This window comes from Staurois parvus, unplaced genomic scaffold, assembly GCF_062004578.1.
Source record: "Staurois parvus isolate SC_StPar_1 unplaced genomic scaffold, SC_StPar_1.0 ptg001565l, whole genome shotgun sequence".
Lineage (NCBI taxonomy): Eukaryota > Metazoa > Chordata > Amphibia > Anura > Ranidae > Staurois > Staurois parvus.
The window spans coordinates 289,802-311,886 of NW_028319361.1; the positions used below are offsets into that span (position 1 = coordinate 289,802).

The 22,085-nt window shown below is 40.1% G+C and overlaps 2 protein-coding genes across 2 annotated transcripts; one reads left to right on the forward strand and one right to left on the reverse strand.

Annotated features, from left to right (window-relative positions):
- Window positions 1–1,207: 1,207 nt before the first annotated feature.
- Window positions 1,208–2,044, reverse strand: LOC149435284 (serine/threonine-protein kinase SBK1-like). The gene is made up of 2 exons (XM_089662834.1): window positions 1,850–2,044; window positions 1,208–1,759 (listed from the first exon to the last, which is right to left on the reverse strand). Exons 1-2 carry the CDS (start codon window positions 2,042–2,044, stop codon window positions 1,208–1,210), a joined length of 747 nt encoding a protein of 248 aa, XP_089518960.1.
- A 165-nt stretch (window positions 2,045–2,209) lies between these two features.
- Window positions 2,210–17,266, forward strand: LOC149435285 (serine/threonine-protein kinase SBK1-like). Its single transcript, XM_089662835.1, has 4 exons — window positions 2,210–2,253; window positions 15,346–15,521; window positions 16,094–16,296; window positions 16,685–17,266. Exons 1-4 carry the CDS (start codon window positions 2,210–2,212, stop codon window positions 17,264–17,266), a joined length of 1,005 nt encoding a protein of 334 aa, XP_089518961.1.
- The last annotated feature ends 4,819 nt before the right edge of the window (window positions 17,267–22,085 follow it).

A 22,085-nucleotide genomic window follows, 5' to 3' on the forward strand; every position in this document is an offset into this window, starting at 1 on the left:
AAACAAACACTGTAGGTGAAAAAGATTGTATTGTACAAAGAATAAACATGAACAGCTTTACTGCAGACAAGAAAATCTTACTTTAATTACATAGAAATATAAACCAAGTGGCATATAAATTATAGACAAGGATTAGCAGCAATATGACCCAATACCTTCAAGCAATAGAACCTCTGCATCATGGGAAACAAATCCCCAAAATAAGACAAAAGTCCAGTAAATTTATTTAGCTAGCCAACAAGATATCTAGATAGCAAGTACATCACATATTACCACTCTCCATAGTCAGCCTCCACTCAAGGTCTCCAGGCAACTCCCCAGTCAAGCTCCCCCCATCAAGTCTCCAGTAGAGCTTGTCAATAAAGCCCCCCCCTTTAATATCCAGTCTGGCTATTCTTATACTAGTTCCCTCCATTCACCATCATCAAGGAATTTCTAAGTGGTACAATCATATCTTTCCGGAGAAAGCGATTGGATGGAGCACAAGTCCTACTTTAGTGTGATGGCTGTCCAATGTTAACACCTCTGCCTACTAGTTGGTGACAAGATGTCTACAGGATGTATGCATTCATTAAATCTGCCATCACCCTAGACTTTTAGATAAACAGACCCCATATTAACATGCTAAAGCCCTTTAACAAAATGGAGACCCAGTGTCTGACCACCACCTTTCAGCAGGCCCTAGAGAGAAAAATGGCCATCTTCATTACAATGTCTAGCATTTGGCTTTGACATACTAATAAAGACATGGGCGGTTAGTTCTTTTGAGAATCAGGATGCCATTTTGTCCCATATGGTTTACAAACTTACTTTAAACCAGCTACTTTCATAGTCATATCACTATGTAGTCACAAATATCCTATTATTCCCATATAAAATATTACCTATTGGTGATGGGCATTTCTTACATCATTTTACCTAAGGAATCCACAATGACCCAGATAGCAGTGTGCCCATTTGATGGACATTTCATCATCCATCGGAATTACTGGATATAAGGTATTATCCTGCCTTTGACTTGGTAACCGCCTGAACTGAGATCCAGAAATCAGAAGATATGGAGGTGAGAACCAACACTTCTGTCAAGGTGGTTGATTAAACAAGTTGTGTAATGGCTGAAAGAGTCCTTAGATCTGGTGAGTGAACTGGAAGTGTCTGAAGGAGTCATTAGATCTTGTAGATTAGCTGGAATGGATGCCACTTAGGTTCAATCTGTTGAATAGGTTGAATCTGTTTTCCAGCTCTCCTCCATATAACACAAGACTTCAGTCGGTTTGCTCCTCTGACTGTAGTCCACAGCTAAGAGACATCTGAACATTCTCTGCAGACATGAGGGCAGTTTGTTCCATGATGCTGGAGGATTATCACAATGATTGTTTTGCCAGGCAACAAATCTGCTGAATCTTTTGTCTTTATCTGTGGCCACCTTCCAGGGAACTTTTCCTGTGATCAGGCAGTAGAGGAGCACTCCAAAACTCCATACATCCAGAGTGGAGTCTACAGCCAGTTCTTCCTGTCCAGTGAGTTCACACATCTCAGGGGCCCTGTAGGAGGTGCTGCCAGACTTCGATCTAATCACTGTTCCTTTCATACAAGTAAGGCCAAAGTCAGTGATTTTTACACAATGACACTCCTGGTCAAATACCAAAATATTTTTACATTTTATGTCCATGTGCACCAGTCCTTTCTCGGCAATAAATTCCAGAGCACTGGAAATCTGCATGGCACATCTCTTAACACTGACTTCTGGAAGTCCAACCTGAAATATAGAAAAAAAAAAAGTTATTACCCTGAAAAAGAATGATCCAGAAAATTGCTAAAATTCAGAATCAGCTGGAATCAGACTTACATTGCGTACAATTATAGAGGACAGGTCACCAACTGGGGCCGCCTCTAGGCCAAATACGAAGTGGTCTTGGGTCCTGAAGGCCATGCCAAAACTTCTGATGATGTTGGGATGCGAAGAAAGGTAGGAGGACACACTGAACTCTATCAGAAATTGCCTTTTACTTGTTCTTTTCTTTTCCATGATCTTTAAAGCCATCTTCTGATCTGTAAATAGGACATTATTAGATCGATATTAAGCACAGCACTTGTGTGCATTTATATTTAAATCATGTTATGGATATGGAGAGATGTATAAAATTAAAACATCCTGTATAACTGGGCACTTACTTGTTTCTTTGTCCTCCACCAGCAGCACTGAACCATGTCCTCCACTTCCAAGTTCCTTTATGAGGTGGAATCTCTCCTGTAAGTCTATCTCCTGTAGACCTTGTGATTAGAGATGAGCGAATCGAACCAGGCGAACCGGAATTCGAGTCGAATTTCAGGAAATATTCGATTCGCGGCGAAACCGAAATTTTGCCTACTTCGGGTGCGCGAATCGAACATTTCCCGATCAGCCGGCAAAAGTGTCCCTGCAGTGAGCTCCGCTATTTCTGACAGTTCTCTGACAGAAGGAACACATGTTTAGCGGTTGAAACATTGTATCTATTAGTTTACATTTAGGATACAGATGTTTCAACCACTGTTCATGTGAAGAAGCTGTGAGAGAACTGTCAGAAATAGAGGAACTCTGCACATACACTTTTTGCCGGCTTGGAATTATTCTTCTTTTCATCCTACTTCTTCTTCTTCTTCATCCTCAGAAGAAGAGGATGAGGATGAGGATGAAGAAGAAGAAGAAGAAGTAGGATGAAAAGAAGAATAATTCCAAGCCGGCAAAAAGTGTATGTGCAGAGTTCCTCTATTTCTGACAGTTCTCTCACAGCTTCTTCACATGTACAGCGGTTGAAACATCTGTATCCTAAATGGAAACTAATAGATACAATTTGTATTGGATCCATTTATGGAAACAAATAGATACAATGTTTCAACCGCTGTATGGAAGGACAGTCCCAGAACTGTCATTAATAGTCTATTTCTGACAGTTCTATGACATTCCCTCCATACAGCGGTTGAAACAGCTGTATGGAGTGAATGTCCCAGAACTGTCAGAAATAGACTATTTATGACAGTTCTGGGACATTCACTCCATACAGCGGTTGAAACATTGTATCTATTTTTTTCCATAAATGACATTCTGCAGATACACTTAGAGGAGCGCTGCAGATACACTTTTTGCCGGCTTGGAATTATTCTTATTTTCATCCTACTTCTTCTTTTTCTTCTTATGAGGATGAGGATGAAGAAGAAGAAGTAGGATGAAAATAAGATTAATTCCAAGCCGGCAAAAAGTGTATCTGCAGCGCTCCTCTAAGTGTATTTGCAGAATGTCATTTATGGAAAAAAATAGATACAATGTTTCAACCGCTGTATGGAAGGACAGTCCCAGAACTGCCATAAATAGTCTATTTCTGACAGTTCTGGGACATTCACTCCATACAGCTGTTTCAACCGCTGTATGGAGGGAATGTCATAGAACTGTCAGAAATAGACTATTAATGACAGTTCTGGGACTGTCCTTCCATACAGCGGTTGAAACATTGTATCTATTTGTTTCCATAAATGGATCCATTTATGGAAACAAATACATACAATGTTTCAACCGCTGCATGGAAGGACAGTCCCAGAACTGTCATTAATAGTCTATTTCTGACAGTTCCATGACATTCCCTCCATACAGCGGTTGAAACAGCTGTATGGAGTGAATGTCCCAGAACTGTCAGAAATAGACAGAAACTGTCACAGAACTGTCCTTCTTCTCATCCTTCTTCTTCTCATCCTTCTTCTCATCCTTCTTCTCATCCTTCTTCTCATCCTTCTCCTTCTTCTCATCCTTCTCCTTCTCCTTCTTCTCATCCTTCTCCTTCTCCTTCTTCTCATCCTTCTCCTTCTCCTTCTCCTCATCCTTCTCCTCATCCTTCTCCTTCTCCTCATCCTTCTCCTTCTCCTCATCCTTCTCCTTCTCCTCATCCTTCTCCTTCTTCTCACCCTTCTCCTTCTTCTCACCCTTCTTCTTCTCACCCTTCTCCTTCTTCTCACCCTTCTCCTTCTCCTCATCCTTCTCCTTCTCCTTCTTCTCATCCTTCTCCTTCTCCTTCTCCTCATCCTTCTCCTTCTCCTTCTTCTCATCCTTCTCCTTCTTCTCATCCTTCTCCTTCTCCTTCTTCTCATCCTTCTCCTTCTCCTTCTTCTCATCCTTCTTCTCCTCATCCTTCTCCTTCTCCTTCTTCTCATCCTTCTCCTTTTCCTTCTTCTCATCCTTCTCCTTCTGCTTCTCCTTCTCCTTCTTCTTCTCATCCTTCTTCTCATCCTTCTCCTTCTCATCCTTCTTCTCCTTCTCATCCTTCTCCTCATCCTTCTCCTTCTCCTTCTTCTCATCCTTTTCCTTCTTCTCATCCTTCTTCTCATCCTTCTCATCCTTCTCCTTCTCCTCATCCTTCTCCTTCTTCTCATCCTTCTCCTTCTTCTCATCCTTCTCCTTCTTCTCATCCTTCTCCTTCTTCTCATCCTTCTCTTTCTTCTCATCCTTCTCCTTCTCATCCTTCTCCTTCTCCTTCTCATCCTTCTTCTCCTCATCCTTCTCCTTCTTCTCATCCTTCTTCTCCTTCTTCTCATCCTTCTCCTTCTTCTCATCCTTCTCCTTCTTCTCATCCTTCTCTTTCTTCTCATCCTTCTCTTTCTTCTCATCCTTCTCCTTCTCATCCTTCTCCTTCTCCTTCTCATCCTTCTTCTCCTCATCCTTCTTCTTCTCATCCTTCTTCTCCTTCTTCTCATCCTTCTCCTTCTCATCCTTCTCCTTCTTCTCATCCTTCTCCTTCTCCTTCTCTTTCCTCATCTCCAAGGGCATTTAAATTAAAGGTACAGTGTTCTGCACTAATTTAAAGGCTCTCTGAAGCCTAGAAACCCTTTTTATAAGTCATCTCCTTCTCATCCTTCTCCTTCTCATCCTTCTCCTTCTCATCCTTCTCCTTCTCATCCTTCTCCTTCTCATCCTTCTCCTTCTTCTCATCCTTCTCCTTCTCATCCTTCTCCTTCTCCATCTTCTCATCCTTCTCCTCATCCTTCTCCTCATCCTTCTCCTTCTCCTTCTTCTCATCCTTCTCCTTCTCCTTCTTCTTCTCATCCTTCTCCTTCTCCATCTTCTCATCCTTCTCCTTCTTCTCATCCTTCTCCTTCTCCATCTTCTCATCCTTCTCCTTCTTCTCATCCTTCTCCTTCTCCTTCTTCTCATCCTTCTTCTTCTCATCCTTCTCCTTCTCCATCTTCTCATCCTTCTCCTTCTCCATCTTCTCATCCTTCTCCTTCTTCTCATCCTTCTCCTTCTCCATCTTCTCATCCTTCTCCTTTTCCTTCTTCTCATCCTTCTCCTTCTGCTTCTCCTTCTCCTTCTTCTCATCCTTCTCCTTCTTCTCATCCTTCTCCTTCTCATCCTTCTCCTTCTTCTCATCCTTCTCCTTCTCATCCTTCTCCTTCTTCTCATCCTTCTCCTTCTCATCCTTCTTCTCCTTCTCATCCTTCTCCTTCTCATCCTTCTCCTTCTTCTCATCCTTCTCCTTCTTCTCATCCTTCTCCTTCTCATCCTTCTCCTTCTTCTCATCCTTCTCCTCATCCTTCTCCTTTTCCTTCTTCTCATCCTTCTCCTTCTCCTTCTTCTCATCCTTCTCCTTCTCATCCTTCTCCTTCTTCTTCTTCTCATCCTTCTTCTTCTCATCCTTCTCCTTCTTCTCATCCTTCTCCTTCTTCTCATCCTTCTCCTTCTTCTCATCCTTCTCCTTCTTCTCATCCTTCTCCTTCTCATCCTTCTTCTTCTCATCCTTCTTCTTCTCCTTCTTCTCATCCTTCTCCTTCTTCTCATCCTTCTCCTTCTTCTCATCCTTCTCCTTCTTCTCATCCTTCTCCTTCTCCTTCTTCTCATCCTTCTCCTTCTCATCCTTCTCCTTCTTCTCATCCTTCTCCTCATCCTTCTCCTTCTTCTCATCCTTCTCCTTCTTCTCATCCTTCTTCTTCTCATCCTTCTTCTCCTTCTTCTCATCCTTCTCCTTCTTCTCATCCTTCTTCTCATCCTTCTCCTTCTTCTCATCCTTCTCCTTCTTCTCATCCTTCTTCTCATCCTTCTTCTCATCCTTCTCCTTCTTCTCATCCTTCTCCTTCTCCTTCTTCTCATCCTTCTCCTTCTCATCCTTCTCCTTCTTCTCCTCATCCTTCTCCTTCTTCTCATCCTTCTCCTTCTCCTTCTTCTCATCCTTCTTCTTCTCATCCTTCTCCTTCTCATCCTTCTCCTTCTCTTTCCTCATCTCCAAGGGCATTTAAATTAAAGGTACAGTGTTCTGCACTAATTTAAAGGCTCTCTGAAGCCTAGAAACCCTTTTTATAAGTCATCTTCGTAGCGAAGAAATTCGCATCGAATCGAATTTCACACTGGAATTCGCCGAATCAGCCGAATCGAATTTTTGAGAAATTCGCTCATCTCTACTTGTGATGATGAGGAGACAAGTCCTTTCAGAAGAATCTTCACATCGTGGGCAGCAGAAGCCATTTTGATCTGGAGAAGACAGAACAGTTTTTAGCCCTTATTCAAATAACACCTAAAACCCCCCAAATAACATGTAAAATATCCTTCTTGTAATACAACCAAACACACAACATAATAAAACATACTAAAATATTGACTTAAAGTCTTCATTTGTACCAACTATATGTACAGGCTGATAGGGAATGAGATGGAAAATGTGGTTGATAGAAAAAGTTCAAATTCAATTCTGATTTTCATAAACACATACAACTGAGGGCATTACTATATACAGCTCAGTTATATTTGTGTATTGATTGACAAGTGTCATTCTATAATAGTAAGGAAGTAACAAAATATTCCTTATAATAGTACAAATATGACTTACCTTAGGAAATGTTGAGATCACTCTTCAATGTATCCTGCAAAGTGTTCCTCTGTTATCAGGCTCCACTGATTTCAAGGTGAGATCTTCAGCTATTCTACAATGTCACCCTAGATCTGGTGTTGGAGAGGAACGAAAGAGGGAAGAGAAGGTCACCTTTAAATGGGAGTTTAAATGAGGGGGGGGGGGGTTGTAAAGTTGAAGCATTCTGATTGGCTGCCTAAGAATTTACATAGGTTGTAAAAGTAAGCCAACATTGTGTTTGCCAATTTGCATTTGAACTGATCACTTGTAGACTGTAATCAGAATGTGAGAATGAATACAAAGAAACAAGGAAGACTTGAGGTTCAGGAGTATCAGCGTTTGCTGGGCTATAGATGATCACTTTATATACAGTATTCCATTCTACTGGAATATGAAATGACATTTTTCATTTTGCTGTGGAGCTCCTGGTGAGAAGGTTCGGTGTGTGAAGGTGAACTCAGGTTCTGTGACTTTCCGGCCACAGCAAAATCCTAGAAGGTGGAAAAGACATAAGCAGGAATCTTCTGGTATCTGATTTTTAGATATATTGTTAGTTTAGGATAACTACAAAGTGAATGGTAACATTTATCAAAGGATCTTAGTAAGTTTAACCGCTTCCCGACTGCCCTATAGTAGAAATACTGCTACAGGGCGGCACGTGCGTAAAATCAAATACCACCGAAAGAAAGCTCAATTCATGGGGAAAAAAGGACGTAAATTTTATTTGGGTGCAGTGTTGCATGACCGCGCCATTGTCAGTTAAAGTAATCAAATCAAAGGGTTAACTGTGTGCTGAGAGTGTTTTACTATGGGGCTGTGTGTGTGCGTCACTGTAATCACACGAGCTGACAGGAAAGAGAACTGTTAGTAAACAAAACAGTTCTCCTCCCCGGCAGAGATCCTCAGTAATCATTGGGTGCCAGCGAGTAATCACCGGCCAGGACCTGGTGATTGACAGTCGCGGCCCCTACCTGGAAATGCAAAACCATGTGTATAGGTGTGTGTGTATGTATGTATATATATATATATATATATATATATATAGTGTGATTATGTGCACCCATGCCGCCCTGCAGCTGTAATTCGTCTATAGGGCGGTCACGAAGCGGTTAAACTGGGTGTTTAATTTCTTCCCTCTGTAAAATACGTAACATGAGACCCATCCAATGATTTTTATTATGTGGCCCTGCTCAGAATGTGCAATAAACAGCTCTTGCTGGGGCCCGCGTTTACGGCAAATTGCAGTTCATGCCTTTATTTCCTTTACTCATTTCGGCTTCATCCATAGGAATGATTCGGGTCGTGCTCATAAGTTTACATACCCCTGACAGAATTTGTTAGATACAGACCATTTATAAGGAATGCATTCATGATCAGGCCAAAAACACCACCAATGTAGTTCATAGAAACCACTTCCTATCCTTGAAGACACCCCAGGAACAAAACACAATCCCTGTGTCTATGGAACAAGTTCCTTCTGTTCGGCCCCCAACCACCATACACTAACTCGGGGACAAGGTCAGCAAACCACAGACACATACTGATCCATAGATACCCGGTCACTACAAGCTGACCAAACCAAATGAGGACACCTAGAGTCATGACTGCTTTATACGCCTCCTCATCTACACTAATATACCTTTCGGTCAGCAGTTTCTTCCATAACCACTGGAAAAGGATCATTTAGATCTGTATCTTTCTCTTCCCAATACTCCTCACATCCCTCACCCCTCCCTACATCATAGGCACAGATAGAAGCAGATGTAACAATATGTCCCAACCTCTCGGCTATGGCAGCCTGACCATTGAAAATTGAAATAGTTTGCATTGTGCATAATCTGTAATGTTTCCCTTTTTGCCCGGGGTTGGACTGGGACCACTTTGTATGAACCTATGATGTTTGCTCAGTCTTCGCTTTTGCTATCAATTCCTTGTTTTGTGTCACCTTCAGATTTGTAATTCTTAATTTTTAAGACTTTCCTCCTGGGAGGCCTTAACAATAATAATACTTTAAATGTAAAGGGTTTTTACCTGGTATTGTTACTCTTTTGTTTTCATTCTCCGATGCCCTAATATTTTTTTCATACATTTTCCTGAAACCACGGGTTTCAGGAAAGAAAATTGCTTGATTCCCATATTAACACAATCAGTGTTGATGGAAGAATCCCTTCCATGGAGCTATTGTGTTCTCTCGGTGGGGATAGGGGGTGGGGAAGTCATCCCCACTGGGAGAACACAGTGATTTCTGCTAGTGGCTATATTAGCCTCTAGCAATGATCACATGGAAAACCCGACAGGTTGGTTCTACACAATTTTTACCAATCAATCAACTTAGGTACACTCAGCCTGCCTATACATAGGTTAAATCTTGGCCTTGAACCATCCAAGATTCGAACCTTCTATGGCCGGATTTAGTTACAAAGCTTTCCATACTAGATATGGCAGCCGTTTCCAGCAGATGGTGCCCACAGTTTCCAAGTAATTACCTTAAAACATTTCAAAACTCCACTAACAAGTTGAGAAAATGCAAGAAAATAAGTGCTAGAAAACTAAATGACACAATGACAAGCCATTAGTCTGAGACTACAATATTCAGTACACCCAAGGTGTTGGAGCACAGAAATTTACCATAACAACAAGATCTACCCTGAATGGTTTCAGCCGACACCCAACAGACAATACACAGAGGAGGAACTGAAGGCAATGGTGATGGGATTTGGTAATTACAGTAAACAAACAATAGTAGAGGTGAACACCCAGACACTCAGCAGAAACAATTGACAATGACAATGGCTACCATTTCCCCCAACAACAATGTTTTGTAGTGTATACCAAAAGAACCTAAAATACTCCATACTCTGGTCCACTGACCACACACAGCTTTATACACTAGAAAGTTTTTACAATGTAAAGAGAAAAAATAAAGCTATAATTTATCTGCAACATCTGTATTCACTTTATTCATCTTCCACAAAGTTCTACTTTTCCAAAAATGAGGATGCTAAAATGTGTGCATTACCAAAACATCCTCCCTGCTACATTTAGCTTTAATTGCATACAAATACAATGCATTTCAATAAAACAAATCACAATAAAACAAGTTTTTAAAGAATAAAAAATCTATCAATTCATGATTTTTTTACCTTTTTAATAAAATAAACCAAAAAAAATAAAATCAAACAAGCAAAAAAAAATTTCCTCTTCAGTTTACTATTATCCCTATTAAATTGACCGGCTTCAGTTGGTTCTTGCAATATCCTTTTCCTGAATATGGCAATCCAGCAATCTAGTAATATAGAAGGTAATTATCAAGCATGTTCTACTATCCAACCTAATGCAGAGTAGCTGCTTATTTCCTGCATTTCCTCCACATTTGGTCTATGATTCCCTATGCCTTGCTCAATAAAGTACTGGAAGTATGGGGCACACTGGTGAGGCCACCTCCTTACCTTTACTATGGCACCCCAAAAACACTTCATTACCCTTAGGAGGGAAGAAAATCTGGATTTTACCAACATCAGGGGGTTTATTAACCTTTTCAGTTAAAAAAATTTGGCCCCCCAATGTGATCTGGACTTGTCACAATGGAGTACTCTCTATTTTCGGTTTTGTGACCTCAAAGTGAACATTTAAAATAAAGTAGATTGTGGAGACAAAATACAACAAATACAAACCAAACATGACAATAAAGACATACATTTCACCATCTCAGGGAAAGTTCCTTCATCCCCCCAATGAACATATATGTGTATGAGCGCAGTGCTGAGTCTGAGCAGTTCCACATTACTACAAATGACTAGTGATGAAGCCCCATAGCAGAAAAATGTATTTTGGCCCTCAAACTTTATATGTAAATCCTTTGCTTGTAAAAGATTAGTATATATCGTAAGAATCTGCAGAAGATTTTTGAAGCTTTTAGTGATGGAACATCTTTGTTAAAACCTTTAAAGAATAACTTTACTTTCAGGGTCCAATCACAGCTCAGCATTCCAGCCTTTGTCAGTTCATATATATTGCCCACTTTATAGTCTCAGGTGGGCGGAGTTCTCTGTTGGTTTTAGATTGTATATTTATGATTTATATATGGATGCATGTTTAGATTTCATTTATTTAGACAGATATTTTATACATAAACTTTCCATGGCTAAATTGGGTCAATGTGATATTATGCATTTTTGTAAATTTATGTTGAGCGATTTAATAAAAATATATTATTAAAAGAAAATTAAGAAATGTTATACATTACCTCTATATCTCTTAGCATCTATAAACAATTTCCCTGGTTAATTAAATCATTTAAAATTAGTTTCAGGGTAATTTCCCGCCCTCATCACACTGGCACAGCATAAACAATCCCCATTCATATGGACCTACCTGCTCCACCCTTCAGGAGCCCATTCCAAAGTCACCAATCATATGTTAATGAGCAGCTCCTCTGTGTTGGCCAATCAGAATCTCATTTAACAAATTCCTTTTTCTCCTCACATATATACCAGACCTCCAGTTCTTACTTTCAGTGACTCTCATTTTGCTTGTAGCTAAACTGATTCATTTCCTCCATTGACTGCTTCCCGCCAGAATTGCTCTTCAGAAGACCACATAGATTTCCTCCGTGAAGACCGACTTGGAGACCATCTATACCTTCATTTTCCAAAGTAAGTCATATAGAACTTCATCGTTTTATAATCCTCAGTTTTATCCTTTTCTAGGGTTTTTCTACTATTAGAAGATGTACTTAGCAGAAAGTTAGATAGTAAAACTGTTTAATGTTCTCTATTTTTCACACTTACCTGTTATTTATTGTCACACAAATAGGCCTTTTATTTTACAGATTTATATATTGATTAAATCTCCACATTATCTTGCAGTCATTTATTTTTAAAATATATTCAGCCTTAAGCTTTACATTCAGATGTTCATTCTTCTTGTACCCTTGAAATAAAATGAAACAATTCCATCCTCGGTTGTGTGATAGATGGTAGATTAGCAGTTGCATGTTAAATACAATTCAAAATCAAAAGTTTCACATTTTGCATTCCTGTCATTTTGCCATTCCAGTCTGTCTTTTTCATACATGCAAGTGTTTTCCTAATTCTCTCTTTCATCATATTTTACAATGACAACCTAACAATACAGATTTCTTAGCAGAAAGTTAAATAGAAAAAAAACTGTTTTTAATTCTCCCAAAATCTTAATTTTTTTTTTCTTTTTCACTTTCCTGTTATTGCCTTCCAAAAGGGATTAAATCATTGTCTTTTGTTTAGAGATCCATAGATTGATGGAATATCCACATTAACTTGCAATATGTTGTTTTTACAATCTACCCAACCTCATGCATTACATTCAGATGTTCTTTCTTCATGTATCCTTGAAATAAAATGAAACAATTCCATCCGAGGTTGTCTGGTAGGTTGTAGATTAGCAGTTGCATGCTAAACAATTCAGTACCAGAAGATTTTTTATTTCCCTAAGTTTCATATGTTGCCATTCCTGTCTGTCTTTTTGTACACGCCATTGTTTTCCTATATTTCTCATTCATCATATTTTACAATGACAACCCAGCAATACAAATGTTGTACCAAACAGGTTAAAAGAATGTTTTAATGTTCCCTGAATTTAGATGATTTTATCTTTATTTCCTTTGCCTGTTATTACCCTACAAGAAGGATTAAATGATTGCCTTTTGTTGAGCGATCCATAGATTGATGGAATATCCACATTGTTTTGCAATATTTTATTTTTACAATCTACCCAACCTCATGCATTACATTCAGATGTTCTTTCTTCATCTTCCCTTGAAATAAAATGAAACCGTTCCATCCGAGGTTGTCTGAGAGATTGTAGATTAGTAGTTGTGTGTTAAACAACAATTCACCATCAAAAGTTTTTTCACCATTCCTGTCTGTCTTTTTGTACATGAAACTTTTGTTTCCCCCCTAATTTTCTTTGTTTTTCCAAATTTACCAATAAGAACCTGTTTTTAGCAGTAAGTTAAATAGACAAACGGTTTTATGTTCCCTCAATTAGATTTTTTATATTTTATTTAATTTGCCTGTTATTGCCCTACAAGTATGAATACATTATTTTCTTTTGTTTAGAGGTCTGTGTATTGATTGGATATTTTTTAGAATATAACCAACCTCATACATACATTGAGATTTTCTTTCTTCATGTATCCTAGAAGTAAAATTATACAGGTCTTCTTAGGTCATCCTAGATTGTCTGTTAGGCAATTTTCAGTTTGATTTGAAAGCACAATCCTGCAAAAAAAATTTTGTCTTTGTAGTAATCGGGTTCCAAATTCCACTATTCCCATTTGTCATATTTAGTACATGTGGGGTTCTATTTTCTCTTCCACTATATTGTTACAATGACAAGCTTACATAACATTGACTAGAATGTTGGCAACTCTGACAGCAACTCAATACAATGGCTGTAGCTAGAGGCCAACTCCAGCCAATCCCATTTATTTGCCTGATTTATGAATGAGTTATAACTTCTGTCAGGTATTTATTACCACCTGGGTCCTTATTGGGAAGATCCACTAGTGACCCAATACTGGGACACACATGGCAATAAACACCTGACGAAGATATGAGTCTGAGTGCTCAAAATATCTTGTCCTATGACATGCTCAGATCATTTGTTGTACTTTGCTCTTCACATTTAAATTTACTGTGTGTGTGTGTGTATATATATATATTTATTTATTTTCTGTTTATATTCATGCCTTGCTAGTCTGGCTAGAGTATTCTATGGCATTCTTTTTCAACCAGGGTGTCCAGGTACCCTGGGGTGCCTTCTGGGTTATTCAGCGATGCCTTGGTAGAATTGCCCCAAAAACTGTAAACAAGACAGTAAATAGATAACGCCTGCATTTTTGTTACACAAACCACAAATTTGTATTGTGCAGCATTACAACCTTGGGTTCTGTGGGGTCCAGCTGCTGACATCCTAACAACGGATGATGTAATTGGTTGAAAAGGAGGACATCAGTCACCTGAATCCTTGTTTGCCCCTCTCCATCAGCACTGGGGTCACTTTAGCTGAGTGAGGGAGAATGTTGGGACATGTCGGTAGCAATGTGCAAAGGTGCAATAGCTATGAAAGAACAAACCACTTCTAATGTTGGGGGTCCTACTTGTGTGGATGTTGCTGCGTTACATAAAACTATTTGTTTAGTTCTTACATTTTAGCATGGGGTGCCTCAAGATTGTGTGGAATTGTAAAGGGCACGTTGACTAAGAAAAGGTTGAGAAACACTCATCTATGGTGTATGCATAGCAAGACCAGTATAGGTCCATGATGAGGGACCCCTTGTATTTTCCTGTTACTATATAATGCTAGAATGCAGTTTTTCATTGTCCAGTTATACCGACTCTGGAATATTTCCTATTGTGAATTGATATTGGTCACCTTTGGAAATAGCCACCAAACCTTCTTTCTGTATATGTACCTGTTATTAATCTTTAATAAAAATATCACGAGACAAAAAAAATTACAAAACCTAATAAAGGTTTTCATTCTCCCCCCACTTGTTCCTCTTTAAGGGGTTTTGCTGACCACACACATGAAGTGAGGGAAGATCAGATGTCAGAGATGGCAATAAAAAGTTAAAAGATGTTCTAACCCTTTTCGGTTTTTGTCCAAATTCTTTGGTTGGATTTGTGCTTGAAGTCTCAGGAAGTCACATATCTTTAGTAAATAATTTTACTGTATTACAGCAAAGTAAAACCAGGGACTTCCTAGGATGGCATCTAAGGACAGAAAGTCAACACCCAGCTATAAAAGATATTTTCATAAATGTTAGTCATATCATGCAAAAGTTTAAAAGATTCACACATGATGTTCAATACAAAAACTTTTGTATGATGTGACTAATACATTTGGAATTTGTATTCCTATGTTTTGAATTGATATCCCTGGCTGCCATCCTAGGAAGTCCCCGCTTGTTACCTTGTTGTAGACATTTGTTGGTTTGGAATGATGGCTCTCTCGGTCCTTTGCCCAGTGCCATTCTACATCACTCCTTTCTCTCTTTGGAATCTATAAAATAATTGGACTTCTTACATATAACTTGTATGTATCAGAGTAAGGGTTCGTGTCCATAGAATCAGTTTGATGTCCATTTGAGACCCTTCTAAAATAATTTATAATACTGTATATTGACAGGTGAATTTGATCAGCTTCAAGTGGGTTTTGCATTACCATAGACTTATATAGGAAAGCAATATCCACTTGCTGTGAATAAAAGCTCATCAACATAAGCCCAACATGTATTTAATAGGAATTGTAAGCATATATCAGCTTTAAAATGTAAAATAACTGTCTTTAGTTATAATACTACCCCTCCCCCACCTCTAATGAAGGTGACAATTAATAAAAGTAATTGGTGATATCCAGAGAGATGATTAATGCCGCTTACTAATGATTAGTGCCAAATGAAACTAATTTGTATTTTTTGATGTTGTGATTCCAGAATGGCTTCTAGCATTGTAGAAGTAACCAAGAACACTGCAAGGAAACTTCTTGAGCTCATCGCCGAAACCTCCAAAAACCTGACGATGATGGACGTCACAGACCACTTCCACCCCATAAAAGAGCTCGGGACAGGATCGTATGGAAAGGTTCTCTTGGCCAAACATCGGGGTTCAGGTAAATTTGTAGCCTAATTCATGTAAAGAGAATGATTTACAGAATCAGTTGTGCTTCTGAATGAGTGGAAATAAACTAAGGAGAAGAGTAACTAGCAGGTAAAGGTTCTTCGGTTGCATGGTGCAACAAGGGGGATCATACTGTAGATATTGCATCACCAGAGGAGGGGAGACTATAATGAGCAAGTCTGCCATAATATACAAGTCTGATATTTACATATTCTAGTTAATGCTCTGGGTGCCCTCTGCAGATTTAGTTCTATTTACAGCTCAGATGTCTAAAGGATCTTTACTTCTAAACTGAGATATGAGTGTGACATCCAAGATCTAAGAATCAACAGAATGCTTCGGCTGCAGAACATTTCCAAACCTTTGATCAGCATTTTTTAAGTTTCTAAGTTTTCCAAGCCCCCCTTGCTTCCAGTTTTTGAGTGATGATTATGGATCTTAATAAGTCAGTGCTTTTAGATTTACATAAACTTTTAACTAACTTTAGCAGGTTTTTAGCAAGCTTCATCATTTCTCTAATGTTAGGTTTATGATACTCATTGTCTTTTTTTTGTCCTTCAACAGATGAGTTGGTGGCTATGAAACTGATGAGTAAAGAGACAACTCCAATGGACAACTTCCTAGTGGAATACGGAATATCTCTTAGTCTCAGCGGCCATCCAAATATCATCGCAACCCATGAAATCGCTTTCCAAACCAGCAACTACTATGTCTTTGTCCAGAAGGTGGCACCAGCCGGAAACCTTCATGCAATAGTAAAGTCAAATGTAAGTTTTTATCAAAAATGTATTGATGTTTATAAAGTCACGATTTCTAGTTTTAGTTGCTTTAATGCATTTCTGAGTTTTAAAGATTCCTTTCCCAGGGCAGTGAGTTGGTAGGATGTATAGTTGACATACGCTTGTTGTTTTAGGTATGTGTATCACGCAAGATATGAAGCAAGGTTTAAAATGGAGTAAGATGGGTTAAGATGGATCTTGCACCATTAATGGCACCATTTTGTATGCTGACAGGTTTCCTTTAATCATACTCCTTGTGTATTCAGCTAATGTATGTTTGTTTCCCTGTACAAGAGGTTAGGTGGGTTCAATATGTTGGGTAACCTTGTGCTATATTTGTGTCTGGTGACTAATTTTATCTCTTTTTTCCCTACAGGTTGGTTTAAATGAAGATGTTATAAAGGGTTTTGTTCCACAGGTAGCGAGCGCCTTAGACTTTATGCACAGCAGAGGAATGGTCCATCGGGACATTAAACTGGACAACATTTTGCTCATGGACATTGAATGTAAGGAAGTCAAATTAGCAGATTTTGGACTGACGAGGCTCCAGGGCACTCAAGCACCATGTATGGCCTGGTCCATCCCATATACTGTTCCGGAATTGTGCAGCTTAAAAAAAGGGGATCAATTGCTGCTGCACCCGAGCATTGACGTGTGGGTGTTTGGAGTCCTGTTGTACACAGCTATGACCGGCATATATCCTTGGGAAGAAGCAGGGGGTCATGACCCCATGTATCGGGAGTTTGCTTGGTGGCAAACAAAGAAAGATCTAACCTTGGCACCAGGAAAGTGGCAACAATTCTCCATTGAAGCCAGGCAGATGTTCTGGGACTTGTTGGCCCTCAATGCCTCTGAGAGGTGTTCTGCGATGGACATTGTAAAATATGTCCACCTGCCATGGACAGCAAAAATGCCTCCAGAGAATCTAACCAGGAAAACGGTCATACATGTGATATAATAGAGTGCATGATGGCCATTGTGGAGCCTCATCAAGTGCTGCCTCATACAAGTCTCATGTCCTAGTGGAAGGTAAGTCTATATCTTAGGACTGCTGGCTTTTTCTGTAGCTGGTCACATGTTTGCTTATCTACTGTAATTGCTGATTTCTGGAATACTAACTCATAGCATAGGAAAACCGTATATAATGAGCCACAGAAGCACAGATCTAATTGGACCACATGTCCACTTCTTTCCACCACAGTTCTCAAAAGCAATTTCACTATTCAAACATATACCATTCTAAAGCTATAACACCGATGTATGCTTACATGGTACCTACACTAATTACACATTCATTCTGTTTGGCTTTAGTCTCCCAATGATTCCCCTGCCTAAGAAAATATTATATGGTCAAATTACGGGACCCTCTGCTCCAGGGCCACAGAGCAGCTAAATGGCATGGTTATACTACATAGAAATTACATTGCACTTCTTTTCACCATTGATTTTATTGTTCTCCTTAAATGGCCTTAAAACCCATTTCCAGTTTTATTCTTTCATGTGGTAGGAGGGGGGCCTGTTTACAAAAACAAGCAATGTTCACCCTCCCCAAGCTCTAGTGCTGCCCCATATTGTCTTTGCTCCAGATTCGGTCTTTTCCAGGATTTGACACCCAATGTTATGCAACATCTTCTGTGAGCTGACAGGGAAATGATTCAAGGAGCCAAGCTCACCTCATCACATGAGCCCAGTTCTCTGCAGCAGCATTCAGGACCTGTTCCCTGCTGGAGGATAGATGAGGATTGGAAACACATGTGAATCATATGTCCAGCCCGGCCAGCAAGAAAAAAAAAGACAGATTTAAATAAAGCTCCTAAACATGTGTATATATTAGAACAAATTGATGGTTTTTACATTTTGTTGGTTTTCTTTTCACTTTTTCTGTTCATTGTCAAGTGTATTGGAATGTGTTCTGCAATCCTCCTGTACAAGGCATATATGGTAAGTATAATATTGTCATAATAAATGAAGACTTTAATGACTCTATTGCAGTATGGACTGAGGAATCCTTGGATACATTGATGGAATGATGTTACATTACCGAGCCTGAGATCAGCAAGCCCCCCCCCCCCCCCCAGCTGCATAGTGTAGTAACTTTTGCTAATCTGTGGTTACTCCTCCTGTGCACTGGGTGGTGCTCTTGTGCTTCTTCACCACTTTATTCAATATTACATTATTATGTTTATACAGCAATATGACTATTACTAATACTACTATCACTTTATACTACTTTACTACTTCTGCTGCTATTACTCCCACATGTATGGAAAACCTCTATTTCTTTGATGTTCCAGTGTTCAGATTTTGATTTCTCTGTTCTTTTTTTCCTACAACATCATTTTGAAAACTTTACACTCTATTACCTAGCAGGAGAAATGATGGGCTCCACTGATTGATACTTCCCAACCATTCCCGATTTTGCCATGGCATTCCCATTTTGTAGTTTATTGTCCCATGATGGTTGTGTCTGGGCTGTGTCCTGGGATTACAGCATGAGGGTCTGATGGTTTCAGCAGTAACAGCATCAGTGTTGGCTTCTAGTCCTGATCCTTGTTTGCCCACATTCCCAGCAGCAGCTGTGCCCACTGATCTCGCCCTTTACCAAGTCACAAATACCAGTGTATTGCATGCTGTGCCAGATGGCCCTTCTGGCCAAATTAGGAAAAGGATCTGATCTGGTGGAGGCTCTTACTGACTTCATGGGTGTGTCCATTTTATAAGACTTGGTTACAAGCTGAGGGGTATCCACTATCTCCTACAAGGACATTTTTTTCCCCCTCAATGTGCTGACCCAAGTTACCAGTCCAAACATCCAGGTTGTGAGCCACACATGCAGCTGCCAAGGCTGGTGCCACAGAGGGAGAACTTGCTTCCTAGATTATCCTAAGGAGGTCCTCTATCTTCCTATCCATTAGGGTTAAGATTTTTGTATTTCTAATTTGCATTGTTTATTGTAAACCCAGTGTCAGGGAACAAGAAGATCGCCGCAGCACATGATTCTGCGCATGTGCAGGATCCCGACAAGGCATACAGGCATGCGGGCACTAGGACCCAGGCGCGTCTGTCGGCGCTGGGAGGGCTATTTAAAGAGCACCTCGGTGCTCATTCAGTGCTGACTGGTCTTCAGCTTCCCCCCGTGTCCTGCTTTTTTCCTGTGCGATTTCCTTTGGTTCTGACCCGGCTTGTTCCTGACCCGACTCTGAGTACTCTCCTCACCACCGGTTCCTGACTTCAGCTCTATTCCTGACTCTGGCATTTCCTCCTGATCCTGTACTGCGCTGCCCGACTGTTATGACCCTGGCTATCCTATACTCCGTTCCAGTCCTGTGTCCTGGCTACATACCTGGCTCTGCTGTGCATCTGGCAATCCACTGTACCTGCCTGGTCTATCTCCACAGTACCCAAATCAGAGGATATCCTGCTTATCAAGGTCATCATCTGCAAGAGTCGCAAGCAAAACCCTGGCGCTCTTGTCCCCCTGGTCCTCAGATGCCTTCTGTTCCAACTTCAGCGGGCTCAGGGTTAGTGACACAAGTGAGGCCGACCTCGTCAATTCAGTCTCCCATCAGGTACGTGACACCCAGTTATCTGATTTTTTTTTTTTCTTTCCTTTTTTAATTTCTTGTTGATTTGTTTTTTGTCCGCAGTTATGTTTGTATCTTGTATTCTTTGTACTGTATTTTGTAATCTCTTAAATTCTGAACAATAAAATATTATGCAAAAAAAAGTCACATGCCTGAAAAAGGGGCCTTGAGGGTCTCAGAGACAACAATGTTGTTATGGTGTGATGTGATCATTTAATAAAATGTTGGGATGCTTTTTGGAGATCCTTCATGTGCTTCCGGCATATCTCTTGTTCTATTATATCTAAAGGTGAATTCCCAAAACATGACCTACTTGGGGTACTTGACAGCTAAGGTTGGGAACCATTGCTATACACAAATTTTGCTAACCCCAAAAAAGTCAATTCACTCTGGTGATTGTGGGTTACATTTGGCTTCCATATCCACTTCCCTCAAAAGAACCGTACCTGTACATCCTCTGGTTGAATTTGGTATAACAGGGTCATGGCTGGAGCTCCAGTCATGACCCCAATACCTTTTTTTAAATTTATTTCAGCCAGCGATGCAAAATAAAGTAAAAGTGATCCAAGTGGCTAATGAATCACTGGATCGCTTTCGCATGTAACTGAAGGGGCCCCCCCCCGCTGCCTTCTTGGGCTCTCCCATCCCACCAGGGAGCCCCACACTGAAGTCGCTGGTTCTGCCTGCCAACCATAGAGATAACCAAAGACCAGAACATCCCCAATCATTTCTATGATCTAAAAAACTGGAAGCAACAAGTATTTTGTCATTTCTGGTTTTGGTCTAATGTAAACAAGCCATTACCAGCCTGTGAAAGCATCTGATCACACCGATCTAAGGGCAGAGAAGAGATCTGGGGTCTAATGCACCCCAGATGTCTCAGTAAAGAGGGCCTGTCACTGCCCATGCTATCACAAGAGATTTTGTTCATCCCTTGTGATAGCAATAAAAGTGATTTAAACAAATGAAAACAAATAAGTTTTAAAAAATAAATAAATACAAAAATAAAAAAACACTTCAATACCAGAATCTCCCCACACCCTTTCCAGGCCAATTTTCAGCTCTCAGTTCTGTCGCACTTTGAATGACAATTGCACTGCAACAATGTAGTCAAAGGAATATTTTTTTAGACAGATACAGCTTTCTTTTGGTAGTATTTAATCACCAACGTTTTTATTTTTTTCTAAACAAATGAAAAAAGACCGAAAATTTTGAAAAAAAAAATTTCTTAGTTTCTGTTATAACAGTTTTCAAATAATTGATTTTTCTCCTACACTGATGAGGCGGCACTGATGACTATTTATAGGCGGCACTGATGAGGAGGTACTGATGGGTACTGATAGGTGGTACTGATGAGGTACTGATGGGTACTGATAGGCGTCACTGATGAAGAGGTACTGATGGGTACTGATAGGCGGCACTGATGAGGAGGTACTGATGGGTACTGATAGGCGGCACTGATGAGGAGGTACTGATGGCTACTGATAGGCGGCACTGATGAGGAGGTACTGATGGCTACTGATAGGCGGCACTGATGAGGAGGTACTGATGGGTACTGAAAGGCAGCACTGATTGGGCTGCACTAATAATCAGGCACTGACGATCAGTGTAAATATCCCCTGTCAAAATCGCTGGTAGCTGGCTCTCCTCACACTGTGACAGAGCGTGAGGAAAGGATTGCCGATAACCAGTAAAATTAGTTTACAATGTGATCAGCTGTGATTGGACACAGCTGATCACATGGTAAAGGCCACTGTGATTGGCCTTTTACCATGATTTGTGATCAGATCTATAGACACCCTCCCAGAACTGGATGATTCCGGACCATCTTTTGGCTATAGCACAGTTGGGAAGGGTTAAAGCACCCCTGTGCTTGTGCACAAAGGTGAACGCATACAGAAGTCCCGCCCACATATATAAACAGTGTTCACACCGCACATGAGAGGTATCGCAGTGATCGTCAGAGAGAAAGCAATAATTCCAGCATAAAGCCTCCTGTGTGACTCTAAGCTGGTGACCTGAAAAGACTTTTATAATGTTTCCTATGGAGATTATTAAGTAGTGCGGTTTGTCTCCATTCCATGAGTGCGCACAATTGTAAAGCGTGACAGATATCTAGTTACTCGGTGTGACACCATCCTTTACCACACAATTGACTATTATATCGGGGTTTGTGAATTAAAATTCATTAAA

Coding starts and splice junctions, on each gene's coding strand:
- LOC149435284 (XM_089662834.1), bottom strand. CDS start 2,044: ATGGCTTTAAAGATCATGGAAAAGAAAAGAACAAGTAAAAGGCAATTT. Junction 1,760..1,849: donor CCTCTATAATTGTACGCAAT/GTAAGTCTGATT, acceptor TCTATATTTCAG/GTTGGACTTCCAGAAGTCAG.
- LOC149435285 (XM_089662835.1), top strand. CDS start 2,210: ATGTCCTCCACTTCCAAGTTCCTTTATGAGGTGGAATCTCTCCT. Junction 2,254..15,345: donor TATGAGGTGGAATCTCTCCT/GTAAGTCTATCT, acceptor TTGTGATTCCAG/AATGGCTTCTAGCATTGTAG. Junction 15,522..16,093: donor GGCCAAACATCGGGGTTCAG/GTAAATTTGTAG, acceptor GTCCTTCAACAG/ATGAGTTGGTGGCTATGAAA.